Source organism: Meleagris gallopavo, chromosome 5 (genome assembly GCF_000146605.3).
Source record: "Meleagris gallopavo isolate NT-WF06-2002-E0010 breed Aviagen turkey brand Nicholas breeding stock chromosome 5, Turkey_5.1, whole genome shotgun sequence".
NCBI classification, from domain to species: Eukaryota; Metazoa; Chordata; class Aves; order Galliformes; family Phasianidae; genus Meleagris; species Meleagris gallopavo.
The window spans coordinates 14460782-14480299 of NC_015015.2; the positions used below are offsets into that span (position 1 = coordinate 14460782).

Below are 19518 nucleotides of genomic sequence, written 5' to 3' on the forward strand. Positions count from 1 at the left end.
TAGTATCTCGCTTTTTTGAATAAACAAACACAAATCAAACCTTTATCTACAAATTCAGAGATCCATTAAAGCCAAATGAACTTCATGGATTTTATAGCAGCCATAATTTACCAACCTACTGGAAAACGAAGAATTTAGCTTGAATTTAATATGCTCTGTAATTTTTCCTTTATCTTATCATAGATTATATTCTCTATAACTGAAATAACATCTAGGAGGCCAAGGGAAGCTGCTGCACTTCTACAGTTGGCATTAACAAAACCTTCTGACCTCCTGTCTTCTTCCACAATAAACTGAGAAAAGAGGAAAGAACAGAAGAAAAAGTGTCAATTGTATTGACAACCTAGAAATGACTTCTCCTGCAGCCTGGAATACTCATACAAAAAAAAGTCAGGGCAAGGAATAAGGAATGATAGGACAGAGCCAAGAGAGTAGTATCAACTGGCATTACAGTCAAGAAAATCCCACTGTATTGCTCCATCATATGAACTTCACAACAAAGAGAAAGGGCAACTTGCATCCCCTTGTTTCCACCACAGCAGATTTCACATCTTAGTACCAAAGTTTTTGCTGATGTTCAGTTTAAATTCTCCTTTTGTTAGTTCCATACTATTGCTCCCATTTATGACCTCTTGTAGTGCCGTACTTTCCTTCTGCCAACAGTATTTAGACTCCTTGAACATTTCATACATCCAAGCCCTCTCTTAGCCATGCTGTGCACATCTGGCTTCTAATACTTTCTTAGAAGTAAATCTCTTTAGCCCCATGATCATTTCATTTTTTTTCCAGTATAAAAAATGCTAAGTTTGCTCATAAACCGTAATAAAGCAGTAATGTGTAAAAGCAGACTTATGAACAGAAATTCCATTATGAAAACGGCACGCATTTAAATTTGGCTCATCAGCTATTATTCTCTAAAAGCCTTAACAGTTAATTCATCTTGATTGCGACAAAGTTTTGCATGCATTATGCCTGGTGGATATATAACACAGCTCTGTTTATGTTCGGACTGTATTTTTTATGAATGTGCAGATATTCCTGCTGATGAATAAGTCTCAAAGAAGTCTAGAGTAACTATTTATGGGAAGATATACAACATATGCAGTGTTAGTGCACATTATCATCATTTCATTTTACTCTCATTACTGCTTTCAGTTGGAATCATCGAGTCTTACAGCACTCATGAGAGCTGAGAGACTCTACATTCCCATACTATTTCTAGTCATTTCCCATCTTTTCCAAAAACTGGTTCTAAATTAAAGACTTGTCACCAAATATTAGCTAGCTGTCACTGGCACATCAGAAAAGTAGTGGGTACAAGCCCGCTTAACACAGCCACAAATTATTTCTTAACGTAAATAAGGGTCTTGTGGGCCTCTGACTCTCTTTAAGGGTTGTTTCAACTCTCCCGTAGAAGTAATGCGAAGGCATAATGTGATCTGATGTCTACCTTAATCCTAGTCAAGATGGAAACTCAGCCTACCTGTAAACTAAGACACAACTTAAGAAAAACTGAAAGATCAGACTGGCTCTCTCAAGACCCTGTGCTACTTCATTAATAGCCCAGCAATTACTTGAGTCCAACTGACACAGCTAATGGAAAATACAACTAAAAGACTCTGTCTTGGTATTAATTCAGTATTCTTCCCCTATGGCAAAGACATACAAAGTGAATTAGTGTCTAAATTTACACCTTTTACTCAGACTTAATATCACCTCTGTACTTAGTAAATGTAGCTTCTGCCTGAAACTACCTTCCCCAGGATATTTCTTGTCATCTGAAGTTGCAGCATGACAGGCAATTGGCCAGCTCAGAGCCCCTGAGAGGAGGAGAGCAGCAGTGACTGCTCCTCATCACTCTGCCTGAAGAGCAAGCAAACATGCAGGGCTGGCTTCACATCCATGTTCACTGAACATCTGGCCATCCTCAGCTGCTGGGCACGCTGATAGATGTGCCCTCAGGATGATCAGGGTAAGTGACATGAGTGGGCTGCTTGGGGACTTAGCATGACCTGAAGGGGAAAAAAACCAAAACAAAACAACAAAACTGAAATTCTGCAGGTTGCCCCTTACGCATTTGGAAATCTTGAGTTAAACTTGCAATGGGATTACATCTGCTGACTATAAGAATAAGATGTCTCTTCTTTCTAGAGTCAAAACTGCACTGCAAGTGAAGGAAATGCTGGTAAGCACATGGCTGAGCTGAGTAAAAAGGACAAGTCAGAGCATTTTGTTTGTATTTAAATTATACCACTGGTTTTCCACCCAGTCCACAGTTCCCAGCTGTACTACACAGACACGTACTACATGTACTATATTGCTGCTTCAGATGTGTACAGGTCAGTTTTGCAACAGCTTAAAATAAAATGAACAGCAAATCAGCGTGGTTTACTTAATTTCACTCCATACATTCTCCTCCTGGAGAACCAACATGTCTCTAGAATCAAAGAAGCCGTTCTTGGGTAGCCATCAATGACTTGTGCCAACTAGCTTCCATTTCTCTACCTCCAGAGTTAGATGTTTCTGAATTTAATGTAATTCAAATCCATAAAGAGAAAAGCCAGTTATGCTCTTCAGAAAGCAGTGCTAAAGTGGCTAAAATAGCGAATGATTGGGAACGTAAGCTCACACGTTGCTTCTTTAAACCTATGGCTTCATCTGAGGAGATGACCACACTGTTAGGAAAAAAAAAAAATAACATCATACTTCATGCTCAGAAGTGAAACAAATGTCTGAGCTGGTGAGGAGCATACAGCTCATCTATCTTTTGCTTCTGAAATGGTAAAGTCCTGCTGTCTAACAGATCTCACACGTGACCCTAGATCAGTGCAAAATCCCACAAAAATCAGCAGAACTTCATTTTATAAGTCAGACAATTAGTGCATGGCTTTATCTGTCTGAAGATGCAAGCCTTGATAGAAAAAGTTTACTCTAAAGTATTTTCCAGAGATCCAAGCACAATGTAGTCTCATGCTCTGCTCTTCCTCTATGAGGTTCACTGGGTTACATAATTATCCTGGCAATCTGATATGCACTAATGTAGCTGTGGGCTGCCTCAAATCCTTACAGACAGCAGCAGGATAAAACGAGGCTTGCTCTCAAGGTCTCATTCTGAAAAAGGCTCTGATCCAGGTTTATTTTCATTAAACTCTAGCACATAAGAGTTGCTTCAATGCCTGGACTAAAAAGACAGGCTAAGGGGGCTTTCTAAGCGATGGGGGATCTTGAGCCCACGCAGACTGTTTAGAGGCTAATGTTAGCACCACTGGGTCAGTCAGCCAGGCGCTGGGAACTCTGAAACACTGATGGCCATTTAGACAAACAGCTTGAACCTTCACCTGTTACAATCTAGTACAGCTCTGCTGACTCCTGCTCATGGCACCGTTACTTTGTCTGTCTGCCATAAAGCAGCATCCCGGCACCACATAAGAGAAGTGAAGGACTTGAAACGTACTGTGTGCTAGTGGCATATATCAGTCTGCATTATACAAGCATGATCTTACGACGTAAGCTTGTTCTACATATTTGAGCCTGAGTTGGCCTAAAAGAAAAAGGGAAGGAAACCATCTTTGTTCTTTCTGTCCTCTGCCCCCAGGTATTTTGCTTAGCTACTACCAGAAATGAAGAAAGGAAAAGGAAGAGAAGGACTCATCCAATCCTAAGTTTCGGTATCAGACAAGCAGAAGTCATTAAAAACTTATCAAAGAATGATAGAACGGCTTGGGTTGGAAGGGATCTTAATTATTAACTAGTTCTAACCCGCCTGCTGTGGGCAGGGCTGTCACTCAGTAAATCACACTGCCCAGGGCCCTATCCATCCTTGAATGCCTCCAGAGTCAGGGCAGCCACAGCTTCTCTGGGCAATTTGTTCCAGTTTTGCCTCACAGATCTAAATGCTTAATAACAAAGGAAAGAACCAGACTACCAAAGTTTGATTCTCACTACTTACAGTTTAAAGAGGCAGCAAGGAAGCATCTTTACATGCAATGCAGTGCTACCAAAGAAGTGTTACACACAACATATAATCAGGCACATAACTGTGTGTCCTTCTGCCTTTCTGATCTTTGCATCACTTGCTGCTGTGTCTGCAGCCACAATTCTCCTGATTTTTCTACTCAGATCACTGAAATAACATAAGCTGATGTGCTAAGCTGGAGTGAGAATCTACTGTTTGTTCTGTAGCATAAAATTATTGAGATGAAGTCATTCATGGGCTATTTCTTTCCCATTTAGTTGTTCTGAAATAAATTCCCTATCACCAATAGAGTTTCAGCTGTCAGCTCGCTGATTGGATCCAGTAATACTATTGAAAACAGTAGGGGTTTTAGTTGTCTTTTCTTCTCACTCATTAACTTTTTCCTCATTTTCTTTATTGCTATTTCACTTACAGATGAGCTGGCTGAACTTCAGAAAACTCTCAACAGCACAGTAGAAAACATCACGGGCACTCATTTTCCTCTAGGACTATTCCAGAAATAAAAGGCTTTTGATGTCTGGATAGTCATTCAGATACAGACTATCAGCATTTTCCACAGCCAGGCTCACCTAACACCAAGGTTTAATTCTGATCTTATTCACACTAGCAAGTGTGATGAACTCCTCACTTACTAACATGAAGTCCTCACTTAAATAGAGCTGAGCATACAGAGCAGTCTGTTAATGATTATTTTCTTTCCCCTTGTCACTAATCATTCTTTCAGCTTTTATAGCGGAAACAAAACTCCAAACAAAACAAAAAATAGGCTTAATCAGGAATAAGGGGAAACAGGGCATGGCTAAGCCATCTTCATTCTTATCTGATCCTTGATTTGATACATGCCCACTGTTGGCACTTCACAAGAACGGTGACTACTTTGGGCCATCAGAGAGCAAGTCAGCGTTTTGTCTATTTCAAGTCCCTTCCCCATTCTAAGATACTCCTGTACTATGTGGCAAAGAATCACCTACATATACTAAAAGCCTTTTTAGACCTTAATATCTACACAAGCAGACTCTCTACCTTTTTTGATAGGCGCATTGCCCACTGTGCTCATGCCAACTGGGAGTAGAACATGTTCCTTGTACCAAATCCTGGGGTGAAAAACAGTAACAAAACAGTGGCACAAAAAAAACAGGATGCAACTGCCTATGAATCATACCACCCACCAATCTAACAACATGGGCTGTTATTCACAACAAAAGAGTCTTCAAACATATCTATACGCATGAGCTCTCACAACCAGACAGACACAATTTCCTGGCCCAAAAGTAAGTTCCAGTTTTCAAAAATTTTGCATGACACAACGTTCACTTGCCCTTTCTGGCAGCTTCTCTAAATCTCCTGTTTCCCACTTAACTGAAAATAATGTTGCAATTAGGGTAATTGACTTAGAAACCAGCTAAATGTACCGACTGGGCACTTTCAAAAGGACATAAATTGAGAGATAACTTTGCTTTGGAACATTTATTTATTATTTAGGCATAATACATGTGAAGAAAAAAATCCAAGTTATCATTACTATTATGGAAACATGGATTAAATACTTGCTAAAGGTCATTGTAGAACACAGAACAGCTGGACATGTTCTACTGACATCAGGAAAAGACAACACAAGCACTGAGTTGTGATTTACACAATCTGGGTTTGCTTCATAGCTGTACCCCAGTCTCCTGGTGCAATCTGTGCAAGATGCTCGGTTTCACTGTGCTGCAGCTCCCCATCTGTCTAATGAGGGTAATAACACTGTCCATTTGTCTTATCTATTTAGATGGTAAGCTCCACTGGGCAGGGACTGCTTCTTACCAGGAGTTCATTCAGAATGCACATACAACTGACTCATCTCTTGGGCTGCCTGCAGGCGATACTGTAATACAGATCATGAATAACGTGATCCATCATGATTTAACATCTGGAGTTGGGTTTTTTTTTAACCTGGGCTATCCACGGTGACCTTTTCCTTTTTGCCCACTGGCGTAGACTGCATATGAAAGAGAGAACAATACATGTATGCAGGACAGAACTTTAAGCAGTTAACCTAAAAGACAACCTTTACACAGATACTTAAAAATCAGTGGAGTCAACAAGTGAGCATGAAAGAGAAAACAGTACTTAATCAGGCATGAACTTCTCTAGCATAGAGCAACAGCACAGGCACATTTACATGCAGTGACTGCCTAAAAGGGATGTCAGTTCTATGATCAAATCATCATAACCAATTGCACAAGAGTGGCACAGTGAGCTGGTGCCCTGTCTTCTGCAAGGACTTGACCTCAGCTGAAAAGCATATGCATTACAATGACATTCAAGTACACACACTGCAAGTTTTTGACAAAATTCCCAAAGATGAAAGATAAGGCTAATGGCTCTGACAGACACTGGAACTGTAAGCCATTTGCAATGGAGGAGGAAATAACAGCGAATTCCCCACTTTTTTTTTTTTTCAGAATATCCTATAGAGATTTGCAGCATAGCTAGATGATACTGTAGGGAGTGATCAGATAGTTATGAAAAAGATCCATGAAGTCAATAATCTTTCTTGCTCAAGTCAGACTCTTAGCTCATTAGCTGTCTTCTATTCAGGGCAGTGACCCAACCTGTCAGAACAAAGCTGCCATTTTCTAATTACAGAAGATTTTTTTAGCACAGACACTGCTGTTAATATGATATTGAGCAACCAGAATAGCAGAGAAGTCAAAGAAATCGTACTGAAGCAAGAAAGCATTGTTCTCCTGCTTCCCTCATCAACTTGCACCTGCTTTCAGATGCAAGATTATATATGCCAGGTTGTATACTTATTTCAAGAAATACTAGTTGCTTTGATTTCCCTAGGGAAATTTAATGATGGAAAAGTTTATCTTCCTTCACGCTGTAGCTGGAGCAAATAAAAATGATTGTAAATACCTATTCTTTGTTTAGTGAGATCTTAGAATGACAGCTGTGCAATTCATCTCATCTGCATACTTTTTTTCAGAATGCGTAGGATGGTTGATGTTTCCGTCTCATTTTTCTTTCATGCTCCATTTTAGATTTTCATATTATTCCATTCCTCTGAATGCAGAAAGATAGGAATGGGCCTGTTTCTTAAAAGATTAAGGAGGCATTGTCCCCAGCTGTACAGTGTCACTGAATAAAGATATCTGCCAGCTCCTTACTTGGTGGACACTAGATTAGTCTTTTCAAGTCAGTAAAACTGTGAAGCTTTAGGTTATCTAAACACTTTATTCACAGAGTTAACGCAGTTCATTCCTGAAGTTCATTACACGCAGCTATGCAAAAATCTCATTTACAAATTAAATTCTACTGCTGTTTTTGACCTCCCTTCTCTGTTTGTCCTCTGCTACTTGAAACATTTTATTTGTCTTCCTTCCTTTCAAAATCACTGGCAGTTCCAGAGGTACGCAATTATTATCATTTATACTTAACATCACAACAGCCTCATACCAAAGAGCTTAAAGGTTTGCACTGACAACCTAATGGGAATGTTAGAGAACACAAAGGTAGAGGACTAGAGTCTTCTCTGCTCTGTAACTTCCTGTATGAAATACAGATAAATTGAAATGTCTCTTTGAAACAGCTCATTTCTGGTTTACCCAAGCAGGCTCCTTAAGTAAATCTAACCCCTTATCACATCATCAACCAGAAGCACTATTCATAAGGCAACATCGTATACACACAAATCCAGCTATCTTCAACACTGCAAAAGCTTCTGCTGCTCCAATGCAGGTGAACTGTGCTGGTAGTATCCTTCCCTTGCTCCACCCTCAGCCCATTTTAATACACCCATTTTAATACACTCCATTCCTCTGGCTATACTTCTACCTACTTCCTCCAAACCACCTATCCAAACACCAGCAGCAACCTGAGGCTGCACCGTCTTTTTCCTCTTTCTTCTGCTTTTAGAAAGCTAAACAAGAGATGCTTCCATTGCAGGGGAGAACTGCCTTTTCAATCCTGTCATTAGGACAGGGTGTGCTACAGGAGACAACAGCAAGTGGAGGTCCAAACTGTACTTGGCTAAACCAGGTGTGTCCATATAATTCATATGCTTGTAGTGTCATAAGAGTCTTCAAGATCTCAAGGGCATGATTTCAGAGCAGGAGGTGACAGGCAGGATGGACAGAGCATATGGAATATCAGATGACATTCACATAATCTTTATTTATGTCTGCATCCATAGTGAATATTCCTGTCTTTCCCTCACACTCACCAGTAGAGGACAGAAGGAGGGCAATGAAACCTGCTGCTCCTTCAGACATGCACAGAAATCTCTGCTCAGTGGAGCAACGTTTTATCTCACATACATAGGTGATAACAAGAGTATTTGCCACTCCAGCATGATAGCATCCTGGGGAACACCTCCAGCCTGGATGAGCTTCATCAGACCATTGCATATAGAGTAATGAAAGATACTAATGACACAACTTCCTACCTTTTACTTCTTGCTTGCATACTGATACTTAGTTAACAGCTTTTTTTTTACTGTTTATAAGCCCACCATGGATCTATTTAAACTGGCTGCAGACCTTGTATCACTCCTGTCCATTCCAGTTCCACAAGTTTGTTTAGCACTTGCCTCTTTACTTGGTCGGTTGCTGGGGCTGGCCAAATGCTAATGAGCGGGAAGATATTAAGAGAATCAAATACACTATCTGGTGAGTAGCACAACAGAATGTACTACCTATACTGTCAAATAGCTTCCATCAGCCCAACTTAAACATATCTGTGTGGCCGGACTTCAATTCCTCTGTCAAAGTACTATCAAAGCTCCTGTTTACAGATAGAAGTAACACTTAGGAAAAAATAGTTTCTAAGTTAAGAAAAGTTAGCTAAACCAAATAACGCATAAGAAGATATGGCAGAAACATCATGCATGAGCAAGACAATTTACTCATGAGTTGCTGTCATGCTCGGAAGTGGGTCCAGAGGAGATGACTAAAATGTTCACAGGGCTAGAGTACCTCCTCCATGAAGACAGGCGGAGAGAGCTGGCATTGTTCAGCTTGGAGAGGAGAATGTTCCAGGGAAACCTTACAGCAGCTTTTCAGTACCTAACGGGGGCCTACAGGAAAAATGGGAAGGGACTCTTTATCAGGATGTGTTGTGACAGGACCAGGGATAATGGCTTTAATCTGAAGAGGGTACCATTCAGATTAGGTATAAGGGAGAAATTGTTTACTCAGAGGGTGGTGAGGCACTGGAAGTGGTTTCTCAGAGAAGCTGTGTATGCTTTATCCCTGGAAGCATTCTAGGCCAGGTTGGCTGGGACTCTGAGCAACCCAATCTAGTGAATGGCAATCCTGACTATGGCAGGGGGCTGGAACTAGGTGATCTTTCAGGTCACCTCCAACCCAAGCCATTTGGTGATTCTATGATTCTATACAGCAGCTACATATCAGATCTAAGGGAACACACTTCCAAAGCGAAGAAAGTGAAGTAAAATAGAAGTCACACAGAATAGCTAGACAGAGAAACAGGTAAGTGATGGTACCAAATTAACTCAAGTTTCCCAGCTCTCCCATATGAAGAGTTTCTAAAATAAATTGATTCTATTCTTTTATCTAACTTGATCCACCAAGTACAACAAAGTGCAATCAAGCACTGAAGGGTATTAGAGCCAAAGTATTTTGCTGTATGTGTTCGGAGGAGCAAGAAGCCTTAACAGCTGCATCTCTCCAAAAGGATGCAAATCTAGTTGACGGAGTAGATTCACTCTAGCTGCAGCAAGGACAAGTGATCCTGGGAGACTTCACCTATGCCAAAAAGGTTAGTGAGGGACAATATATCATCAGAAACTCTCGCAGTACTGAGGACTGACAGATCCTGATCTGTGTGAAATAAGGTGATGAACAGCCTTTTTACAGTGGAATTGCCAGCTCAGTAAATGAAACCCCAGCTTCACTTTACTACAAGGTTTGATGGACCTCACTGTGAAGTACAAGACTTCAGCAGCAATGCCATTTCAGTCTTCAATTCAGCAGGACCGAAAGTTAACACTAACATCAACTACAACAAACCCTCTCTACTGTAAAGTCAGTCCAGCATTGAGTGGCATCAAATAATATTCGATAAAATGCACTAGTTGTATGGCTCAAGCCTCTGCTAAATTATGGACAGCTGGTACCTTATATATGTGAAATCTCCTTATGTTGGCAACTTTACTTCCTGACATCTCAATCTTTGGAGAGTTAACAATTGGCAAAATGAACACTGCCAAGTCTAAAGGACTTCATTTCCAGTTTAAACCAAAATCAGTTTTCTCTTCACAGTGTTTCCTGCCTACAGTTAAAATTCTGCCCAGGACTTCACATCATCAGTCCCATTAAAGCAGATGTTAAGAAGACATAGCTTCCAAAGCTGAGTAAACAACAGTTCAAGGGTATACTGCAAAGTATGTCTTCACAAATCTCTCCTTCCTCTCTGAAGAGTTCAAGGAAACCCACACAACCACTAACCCTTCCCTTCATGCAGGTCTCATCCTCCAAAGATAGGCTAAAAGCATAGTCACAAATGATGCAGCAACCCCTCTCTTACACATCAAACGGACAACCTCTGTTGAAATACAGGATACCGTAACATGCATAGGAATAGCACCAGCACCTTAAAACAGCAAGCACTACAACAGCATAGCAGCTTAATACTTACACTCAGCAGGAGGCACTTGTTTTCTTTGATGGCACCTATGCAGCCCACGAAGCCAATGATCATGACAAAAGTTCCTGTGACAATCAGCAGATTGGCAGCTGACAGTGATGGGAAAGATGAAGAGAGGGTAGCAAAGTTCCCTTGAGTAACTGCCAGCCAGATGCCCACTCCAAGGATTCCACAGCCCCCCAGCTGGAAAAATAAAGAGAAAAAAAAAGCTCAGTTATTGTATCAAAGTAACCCCAGATATGAATCCTTATCAATACAGCAGTGGATCAATACAGCAGTGAATCAATACAGCTCCACTGGAGTAAACCCAGCAGCCATGCCTAAGAATGATCTTTAGTTACAGCACTTTCAGCCCAAAGTAGACAAAGCAGACAAAGTAAAACGTTTTATAAAGAGGAAATTTATCAGTAAGATAATACACTCAAAAAATGACCCAAATTTCAGATGAGATGAGGACTTCACTGGTTTAGGAAAAATCTTAAAGGGAAGCAGTAGTACACGCTCTTCTGGAATGTGAGCAAGGAGAAGGGAGCATGGCAGCAAAGGCAGTCACCACCACAAAAACATCAAATTTACAATTATTATATACACAAGGAACTTTTAAAAATGCAAACAATTATAAGCCTGCTGCTTATAATTGAGATAAAGTCTGCACAATAGTAACAAACTGAGTAAAGTTGAGCAATTAAATAGAATTAAACCAAAGGGGATTTTGCATTATTATACAGTCACACAGCAGCGCATCACTTCCATTTCTTTCTTTCCTACCTTCCCTTTAAAATAACCAATTTTTATTGAGCTTTATAATTGCACTTTATTATCCAAATCAATTAAAGGTTAGGGGAAAAAATTGCATTCATAGAGTAGTAAGCCACACATAGGAGCATATCAATTAAATGTCTGCATAAAATGGATGAACATAAGGCAACTCCTGAACCAGAAGAGGAAAAAGACAAGCTAATCCTGGGGCAGAGCTAAGCCTCTGAAATGAAACACAGAAGAGAAACCCAAAAGCCAAAGCAATTTCTTAGTGCTAATTGCTAAGGTTGCCTCTGTGTGATACTGAATTCCCTCTCAGGAGGAGACAAGAACGGTGGCTCTACCCGAGTTGCAAACAAGACTGTTTTTGTTCAGACCTAAGAAGCAAAACTGTACTTCATTGCAACGCACCTCACCTGCATCAACCTGAATGTCTCCACTGAGAGAAAGCAGACCAAGATACGTGGTCTCACAACATCTGATTAAGTTGTCTTTTCATATATATGCATCCCATATCGCAACATTCAAGTCAGTGCAACGTGCCCTTGGTAAGCACCAAGGAGGGACAGTACCTGCAATGACCACATACACTGAAGTACCTTTCCTCACTGCCCACTTATGCATTGTGTTATTTACAGTGGTCTAAAATGACTAACCAGGAGATGGGAGTAGGAAAAATACTGAAGGAAGATAACCCATAGAAAATTGTCTGGAGTACCTGAAAACATGTAAACAAAAGTTATCACCCTAGGCCAAGGAAAAATTGGAAAAAAGAAGGCATAAATGCTCTAAAAAAGGGACTAAAGCACTGAAAGACAGTAAAATAATACCTATTGGGCAGAGGCCCAAGCTAAAACCAGAATAATCAGAGCACTGAAATTCACTGTCGAGAATAGTGTCAAGCTGGCCAAGGAACATGACAGTGACTGTGACCACACTTCTGCCTCTACTCACATCCTGCTTAAGGTCCTGCCTCAACATCAGCCTCCAAGACACAGGCATAGTAAGGACACACAAATCTGCAATCAGAACTAATGAGTGCAAAAGCCTAGCAGCAGTAGAGGCATCTACCTGCACTGCACTTAGCTATTAATGCCAGTTCTTTCTTGCAAAGTAATTCAGTAGCACCAATAAAAGGCAGCTTATTTCATTCCTTTTCACATTCTCTGTGTTGCTACATGCTTCAAGTAATACAGGTGCCTACAACTCCTGCTTGTGTTTTGGGATGTGGGTCAAGACATGCTTCCTGTTCCTCCACCACTAGGTTCTTTATGATGTACAACACATAGCACCAAAGATGACATTTCCCTTAGGACATCAGATTCCAGCTCCATCTCCTTCCACAGTCATTTCTGGCTGCAAAACAGAGCAACCATTGGCAATACAACACTTCACAAAACCAGATGTTTGATGTAGAACACTGCAATTGTGGCTGTCCCATTTACATCAGGGCTGAATATTTCAGGTCAGCTTGTCAGCAGGAGCATCTCACTATGCTATCCTTGATTCAGAGGTACTCTAATATGTAACAGGCTCTCTATCAGCTCATTATCTTTCTATTTTTGAAGAGGGAACACATACTTTTTCCTTATGTCAACTAACCAAAATCTAACAGGTACAAAGGGATCCTTTGAGCATTAAACCATTTGGCTCTAATGGATTTCACAAAGTGCTTCTTAGACAACGGCAGCACACACAACTGAAGGTTGCTGCACATTACTCCAGCCCTGTTCCTTCTCCCACACCAGAATGTTTTCTTGTGGTCCTTGAATACAGTCTCAGAGCTGCCATACAACTACCTAGGAAATGGAGGCTGCCCTTGATGTTGGTCTACACTGCTCTTTCCGCCAAAGGCTGAGCCACACCTGTAAGTCTAGGGCCAAAAAACACAGTAACACTCAAGCATCTGGTTAAGGAAACAAATAAGGGAACTCAAGATCCACCAAGACATCCACAGGAACCTTTCCAATGAGAGTAGAATATTTTCTGGTTCCAAATGGCTCCCTTCCCTTCTGCTTCTCCTACTCTGAACAGAAGCGTAACTCTCAGTTTCAATTCCAGGGACCAGAGGGATCGTGTTTATTTATGCAAGGTATCTCAAACAGAAGAGAACTGTCATAATTGATTCTTTGCTGCCTGATTTGGTTTCTTCATCTTTGTCTCTAGGAAGCTATTAAACTATGGATAATTTTGCTTAGTTACTTATGATGTTCCTTTTCCTCCACTTTTTCTTCCTCTACTCCATCTCTCAATCCTTGCTGGTATCAAACAGGCAGAAGAAGAGATGACAAGTCTTGATAGCCTTCAGGATTTGCTGAGATACAAAATTAAGCAAAACCAAAACCATTACCAGGGCTGAATATCTGGTGTCTTCCTTGCAAATAGTTGTCATGTTTAGAACACACACTAAACGTTGAAACAAAAAGATTAGTGAAAGACTACAGCTTGAAATGGCAATCTTATACAACTCTATATTGGTACTACATGGAGACTGCAAGGCTAATTCAAAAAGAATTAAAAAAAAAGAAGAAAAAATCCCCAAAGATGACAGGCCACTGACAACATTTTTTAATCTTTTGTGAAATGTTTAACATATTATTTGCCTAATTGTTCATGATATTCCACTCTCCCAAGCAAGGCAACTGTGAATGAAACAGAATGCAGCATCTTTTAACATTTTTTTCTAGTAAATGTTGCATTTTTTAGTCAAATCTTTTATTCCAGTGCCCAAACTGGGATAGTTTCATAGCCCTAAGACTAGAGATTGAATTGAGATTTTAATTATGTTTGTGTTCCAGGACAGACTGTGGAAATCTGGAAGAGGCAATCCAATGTGCCAGTGCCTCAATTCTAAAGTATCAAGTATAAAAACGTAAACAGTGGGTCCTTAGCAAGCCCTGGACTTTGCAGTCGGCTATGGAAGGAGTGGTTCGTTTTGCTTAAGACAAACTGCTCACAGGCATTTAAATAGCAGAGTCAAGCAGTAACGCTGATGGCTCACCCTAAGAGCAGAGATTCAGTCAATCTCTTTCTCCCTGGGAGACACAGCCACGTGTGAGTTCACTCTCTTGGCAGAAAAGCTGCCTGCAAAATTAGATCCTCCAAATTGTTCTAATGGGCTACAAAATAAATTATTCAGGCTTTAGAGCATACACTTAAAATTGATCTTACACTATTGTAAACAAAGTAATCCCAAACAACCCCAGATATATGCGTGCTGTTAGAGAAAATAATTCTGAAGTTACAGCTACACACTTAAAATACAGCAGGAGAAATTGCCTCATTGTTCATCATAATGGTGTTGGTGTCCTTAAGTGTTTTTTATATTGGTTTTGTTACATTGAGAATGCATCTAATCAAGGCTTCTCATACTGTGACTGATTAGGATCTACCCATCACACTTCCCTTTTAGATAAAAACTATTCTTCTTATATTAAAAAATCCTCTGATAACAGGACTCAAGTGGAAGCATGACCAGTTGTTTTACAGTTATAATAATTCACTTAGAAAGATTTTTCTCTCCCAGTCTCCACAAATTTAAACTAAAATGGCTTTCTCAATCCCACTTGCTACGCAGTTATTCTTCTGCAAATGTTCTTCCCCCTCCTTTAACTATGGAGTAAGAGCTTACAATGAAAAAAATCAACATCAAAGTATTAATAGCTGTGATGTGAACATTACCCAGCAAATGCTCTTGTAATGTAAGGCTTACTTAAACAACTGTTTCTTTTAGCTAGATACATACGTCAGGTGGAAATGTAGTATGTACGTACACTGACAGGATGCAATGAATCCAGGATCCTACATGCACAAAGCAGAAACTCACGTGCTACTGCAGGGACCGCAGCTTTCTCTACAAGCACACAGACAACTTCTTGCTGTAGCAGCTGCCTGTCTTGTTGAAGGATCTGGAAACCAGCCTGCTGGTCACTTGTAGAGAACACCTTCAAGCCAGCATGGTGCAGCCTTCAGACTACCAAATAACCCTCTGGTCCCGTATCTGCATCACATTACCACATACTGAACTTGCAGCCAGTGTCCCACCACTGGGATGGGCTCTTTAGCAGAGCTTATCTGATATTCACCAGTAGCATCACCACAGTGTAGCACACACTGCAATTCTCTTGCTAGTCAGAGGTCTAAAATCTAACAAATTTAAGAGGCAAGGATGTTATAAGAGTTCATCCCTTTGTGCCTTGGATTTTGGAAAGTTAAGTGGAATACTAAATGAGCAACTGAAGCACTTTCTGCCTTTATTATAATTAGGCTCTAGAGTTCTGAACTGCAGAGCCAAACAATAAGCGCAAGCCTTATCTAGGATGGCCGTGATCTGAGCTACATCATTTTAGCAATGACTTAAAAAGAATCAGCAAAAATCCATCAGTTAGTGGGGACAACATTCGTGAGAGTGAAGAGAGTGGAACAGAAGCAAACCCTAAAATCCAGTATCAGATAGGAAAGGAAAATAGAGAAAGATTATTTTTAAAACAGGCAGAGTTGATTTTGTCCACAGGTTTAAAACCAATTAAAGTACTTTTTAAGAAAACACTAACCTGTACTTTGGAATTTGCTGCCACAGTTTTGTGGATATCAAAACATAAGCAGGTTCAATAAGAGATTATACAAAGCCAAGGGGGGGCAAAGTGCACCGGTTTTATTGAAAATGACATCTTGAATGCAAACTTTCCGTACGAAGAACTTAAAACTGTAAATTGAAGCAGCTGAGAAAAGTACTCTTTTTCTTATATTCCCTCTCAGCACTCCTAAATGGCCATGACCCAGAGCCGGCTATTTGGCTAGATGAAACCTGGTCAACATTATGGGCATTTGTAAGTTCTCCTTACCTCACTCTTTTCCCCTCTCTAGTTTTAGTGCTCACTTAGAATTTAAACGTGAAGTTTTTTTGGCGTGCTTGGCATCAGCCTATTTTCAGAGACGGGTTTATAGAAAGAGATACCAATGAAAGAGTTAATTCTCTGTTTCTTACCCACGTCATACTCTAATATATTATATGTATATATATATATATTATTTTTTTTAATTATCAATGAGAGCATGCCCTATTCAAACCAAAAATGAGATCTGCCATGCAATTAGTTACAAGGTCAGAAATCTCTTTCTCTCCCTCAGATCCACTGCAGAGGCCGTATTTCTCTTCCAATGGGCATAATGATTATAGTCGCAGGTCTAAGCTGCAGGATCACCCTGTAAGCTCCAGTGTCGGTGCAATCAGCAGCTAAACTATGAGCAACACAGTACTTACACTACAGTACATTAAAAAGAAGAAACAAGGATCAAGTTGTTTCATGCATTTTGAAGCTGAGTAAAGATACCTCCACTTCTGCGCTTCACCCTTCTCCTCTTATCACCGCCTTCTGCTCCTGCATCATGACCCAGGTTGTCAGCAATGTTTATGGAATTTGGACAGCCACCAGCAAATTCTCAGCTGTCATCACTCCAGAGCACTTCAGCTGTCTCGTAATTTGCATCAAACAATCAGTGAGAGCTGGGCTTACAGAGCCACTAGATCCTTGTAAGAAGTCTCCTGATTTCCCACTACTGAGATTAAGCAGCCTATTAAAATTTGGCTGAATGCAAACACGTGCCTTGTGCATCACACATGTCTTCTGCATCCTGGCTATCAGGCTGTGTCCTAATGAGGTCTTTTCAGAGCAGCATAAGGGTAGAGAAGTCATTTGTCTATTCAGTCTTAGGATAGACCTAAAAAGTCTATTGAAGCATGGGATTTCAACAGGAGGCTGTGTCATGAGGTTTGTACAGAAGGAGAAAAAAAAAAAAACACCAAAAAAACCCCACACAACAGCAAACCTGCAGTCCACAAATCCCTTTGGTAGAGTAGAAGACTGAGGAAATAATTTCCTTGCCTAATTCAGATGGGCTCTCAGCCGCATTGCTTCAAAGACAGACACGTCTGGTCGGATGAGCGCCAGATCCACCCAGCAGACAGACATTATTCCACAGAAATTACACATCACAAATGGATGCTGCTCTACTCTCAGACTCAATGCTTTCTTGATAAGAACATCTACTCACTGTAGCATATTAGCTTCAGCCAAAATCTTATTTTGTTCTGATGTCATTTTAGTTCACTCTCAAACTCTTCTCTGATATCTCTATGACTTTGAGGAAGATGTTTCAAAAGAGTGCATCTGAGTAAAGCACAAAGTATTTCAAATGTCAATCTCTTCGTCTTTGCAGATAAGCAGTGCACAGCAATTAAAAATTAAAAGCTCCATGAAACTAGTCATTAGCCACTCCATTTCTGCATTTTGCTTAGAAAAGAGATTTTAAGGTTCAAATATAAAAATGTCATCTTGCAACATGGGGCATTATGTATGTGCCCAGAATCTTCTAAGAGCCACACATCCACACACCTCTCCTCTTCACTAGTGCCAGCCAGCATGGCAGATCACTCACTGCCCCAAACAGCACTGTTGCAGGAGACCTTTTCTTCCAAGGTGATTCACTTGCTGTCTGCCTCTCCATTACAAGCTGCTGTCTAGTCAGTGGTGCAACACAGTACAGAGCTCGAAATTATTTCAAAGCTGATGTTATGCATTGTCCTGGGGTTCATGCTCTCATTGCTCTCTTCCTCACTATTGGCACAGGTCTGAAGATACACACTTTAGGAGCTTGTGTTATAAAAAAAGATTTGTTTTAGGATATTCCAGCCAGCGGGTGAGCCTGACAAATAGCGAGTGCTTTTATCAAGCCTAAAAATTCTACAGACTTTGGAGCTTATGGGAAAAGAAATATCATAAGAAAGGCATTTGTTTTCATAGTGTCAATAATGGAAACATAAAAAGTTGTTTTTTCGGTTATCCTGCAGAGGAAAGAGCCTCAAGAGCTTAAGCCTTAAGAAATTCATTATCCCTCCCCAGTCGAGTTCAACCACTAAATTGCAGCCCCATACAACTAAAGTAAATTCAGGGCCAACTGAAGATGTAAAAAGACAGAATATCATATTGACACCCCGCTAATGGAAAAGTGAATAAAAAGCCTTTCAGTTAATCCCTGCTGCTTTATGAGCTGTATTCTCCTAAGCACTTGCTCCTCTAAATCGTAGTTATCTATCAACTACTGTTACAAAAGAACAGTTGAGTTATGAGTTAACATATCCAGTGTAAAAACTGTATTTTCCTTTTACAGGTTCAAAATTCATTGAAACACTTCAATATGCTCAGTGGCATCCTTATCAAGCAAAGCATTTAAGCACTTGCTTAACTGCCACTGACTTTAATTAGTCAGTGTCTTTCCAGGTTTGAGTTTTAACCTCTAACAAAGCAAAAGCATTAAAGCTCCTCAAACAGCATTTCTAAATCCAGCTGGGATGACTGTAATGAAATCAATACAGTCCTAAGGAAGAATATATGCATTGGGTCTGGAATCAGAATGAATAAAATGAAGTTAAAGCTTTTAAAAAGAAGCAGAAATGGAAGAAAACTGGATGTGCTCTGCAATCTCAGTTCTGTGCCCTCTGTAAAATAATAGTTTTTAGTGACTTTGGAGCATAAACTGGGAAACAACCAGATCTGGAGCTCTAGATGCAATTTTTGTCATTTGTTGCCACATACATGTTCCTAAATACTGAAAACAAAAGGAGCAAAGGGTGAAATTTGGTCATTTACGTAGCATAAAAACTGAGATTTCTGGAAAGGAGATTATCTACAGAGAATTTTACCCAAACCATCTGGTGAGATGCCAGGAGAAATTAAGGATAATGAGCACCAAATAATGAGTCCAGAAGCCACAGCTCAGTTCCTTGGTTTACCACAAGTTTCTTGCACAAGAAATAATACAGATTATTTGGTGTCTGTAGTGTTATTCTCTTCTTATAGACATTGAAAAGGTTTAGATTGAGATATACTGAAATAAGATGACAGGGGTCATACAAAACCAAACATAAACAAACAGATTTCTTAAATAATACAAAGCCAAAAGAGACAGCCTTTCTGTTTCGTATTACTCAAGATGTTTTTAAAACACGTGCTAACAGTCTGCAGCAAAATGCAAGTAGAAATATTTTTATGGTAGATGTATAATCCATCCATAGAGGTATGCAGATAGCACAGGGCTGGTTACTATAGAAACCCCTAGAGTGCATATAG

At 40.1% G+C, this 19518-nt stretch overlaps 1 protein-coding gene across 6 annotated transcripts in view; it reads right to left on the minus strand.

Annotated features, from left to right (window-relative positions):
- The window catches only part of TSPAN4 (tetraspanin 4), a 338400-nt gene that overhangs the window by 54746 nt on the left and 264136 nt on the right, over nt 1–19518 (minus strand). For all 6 annotated transcript variants that reach the window (XM_031553462.1, XM_019615427.2, XM_003206308.4 and 3 more), the window contains one exon: nt 10622–10813. In XM_031553462.1, the coding sequence (XP_031409322.1) occupies nt 10622–10813 (192 nt within the window). The remainder of the gene's footprint in view (nt 1–10621; nt 10814–19518) is intronic.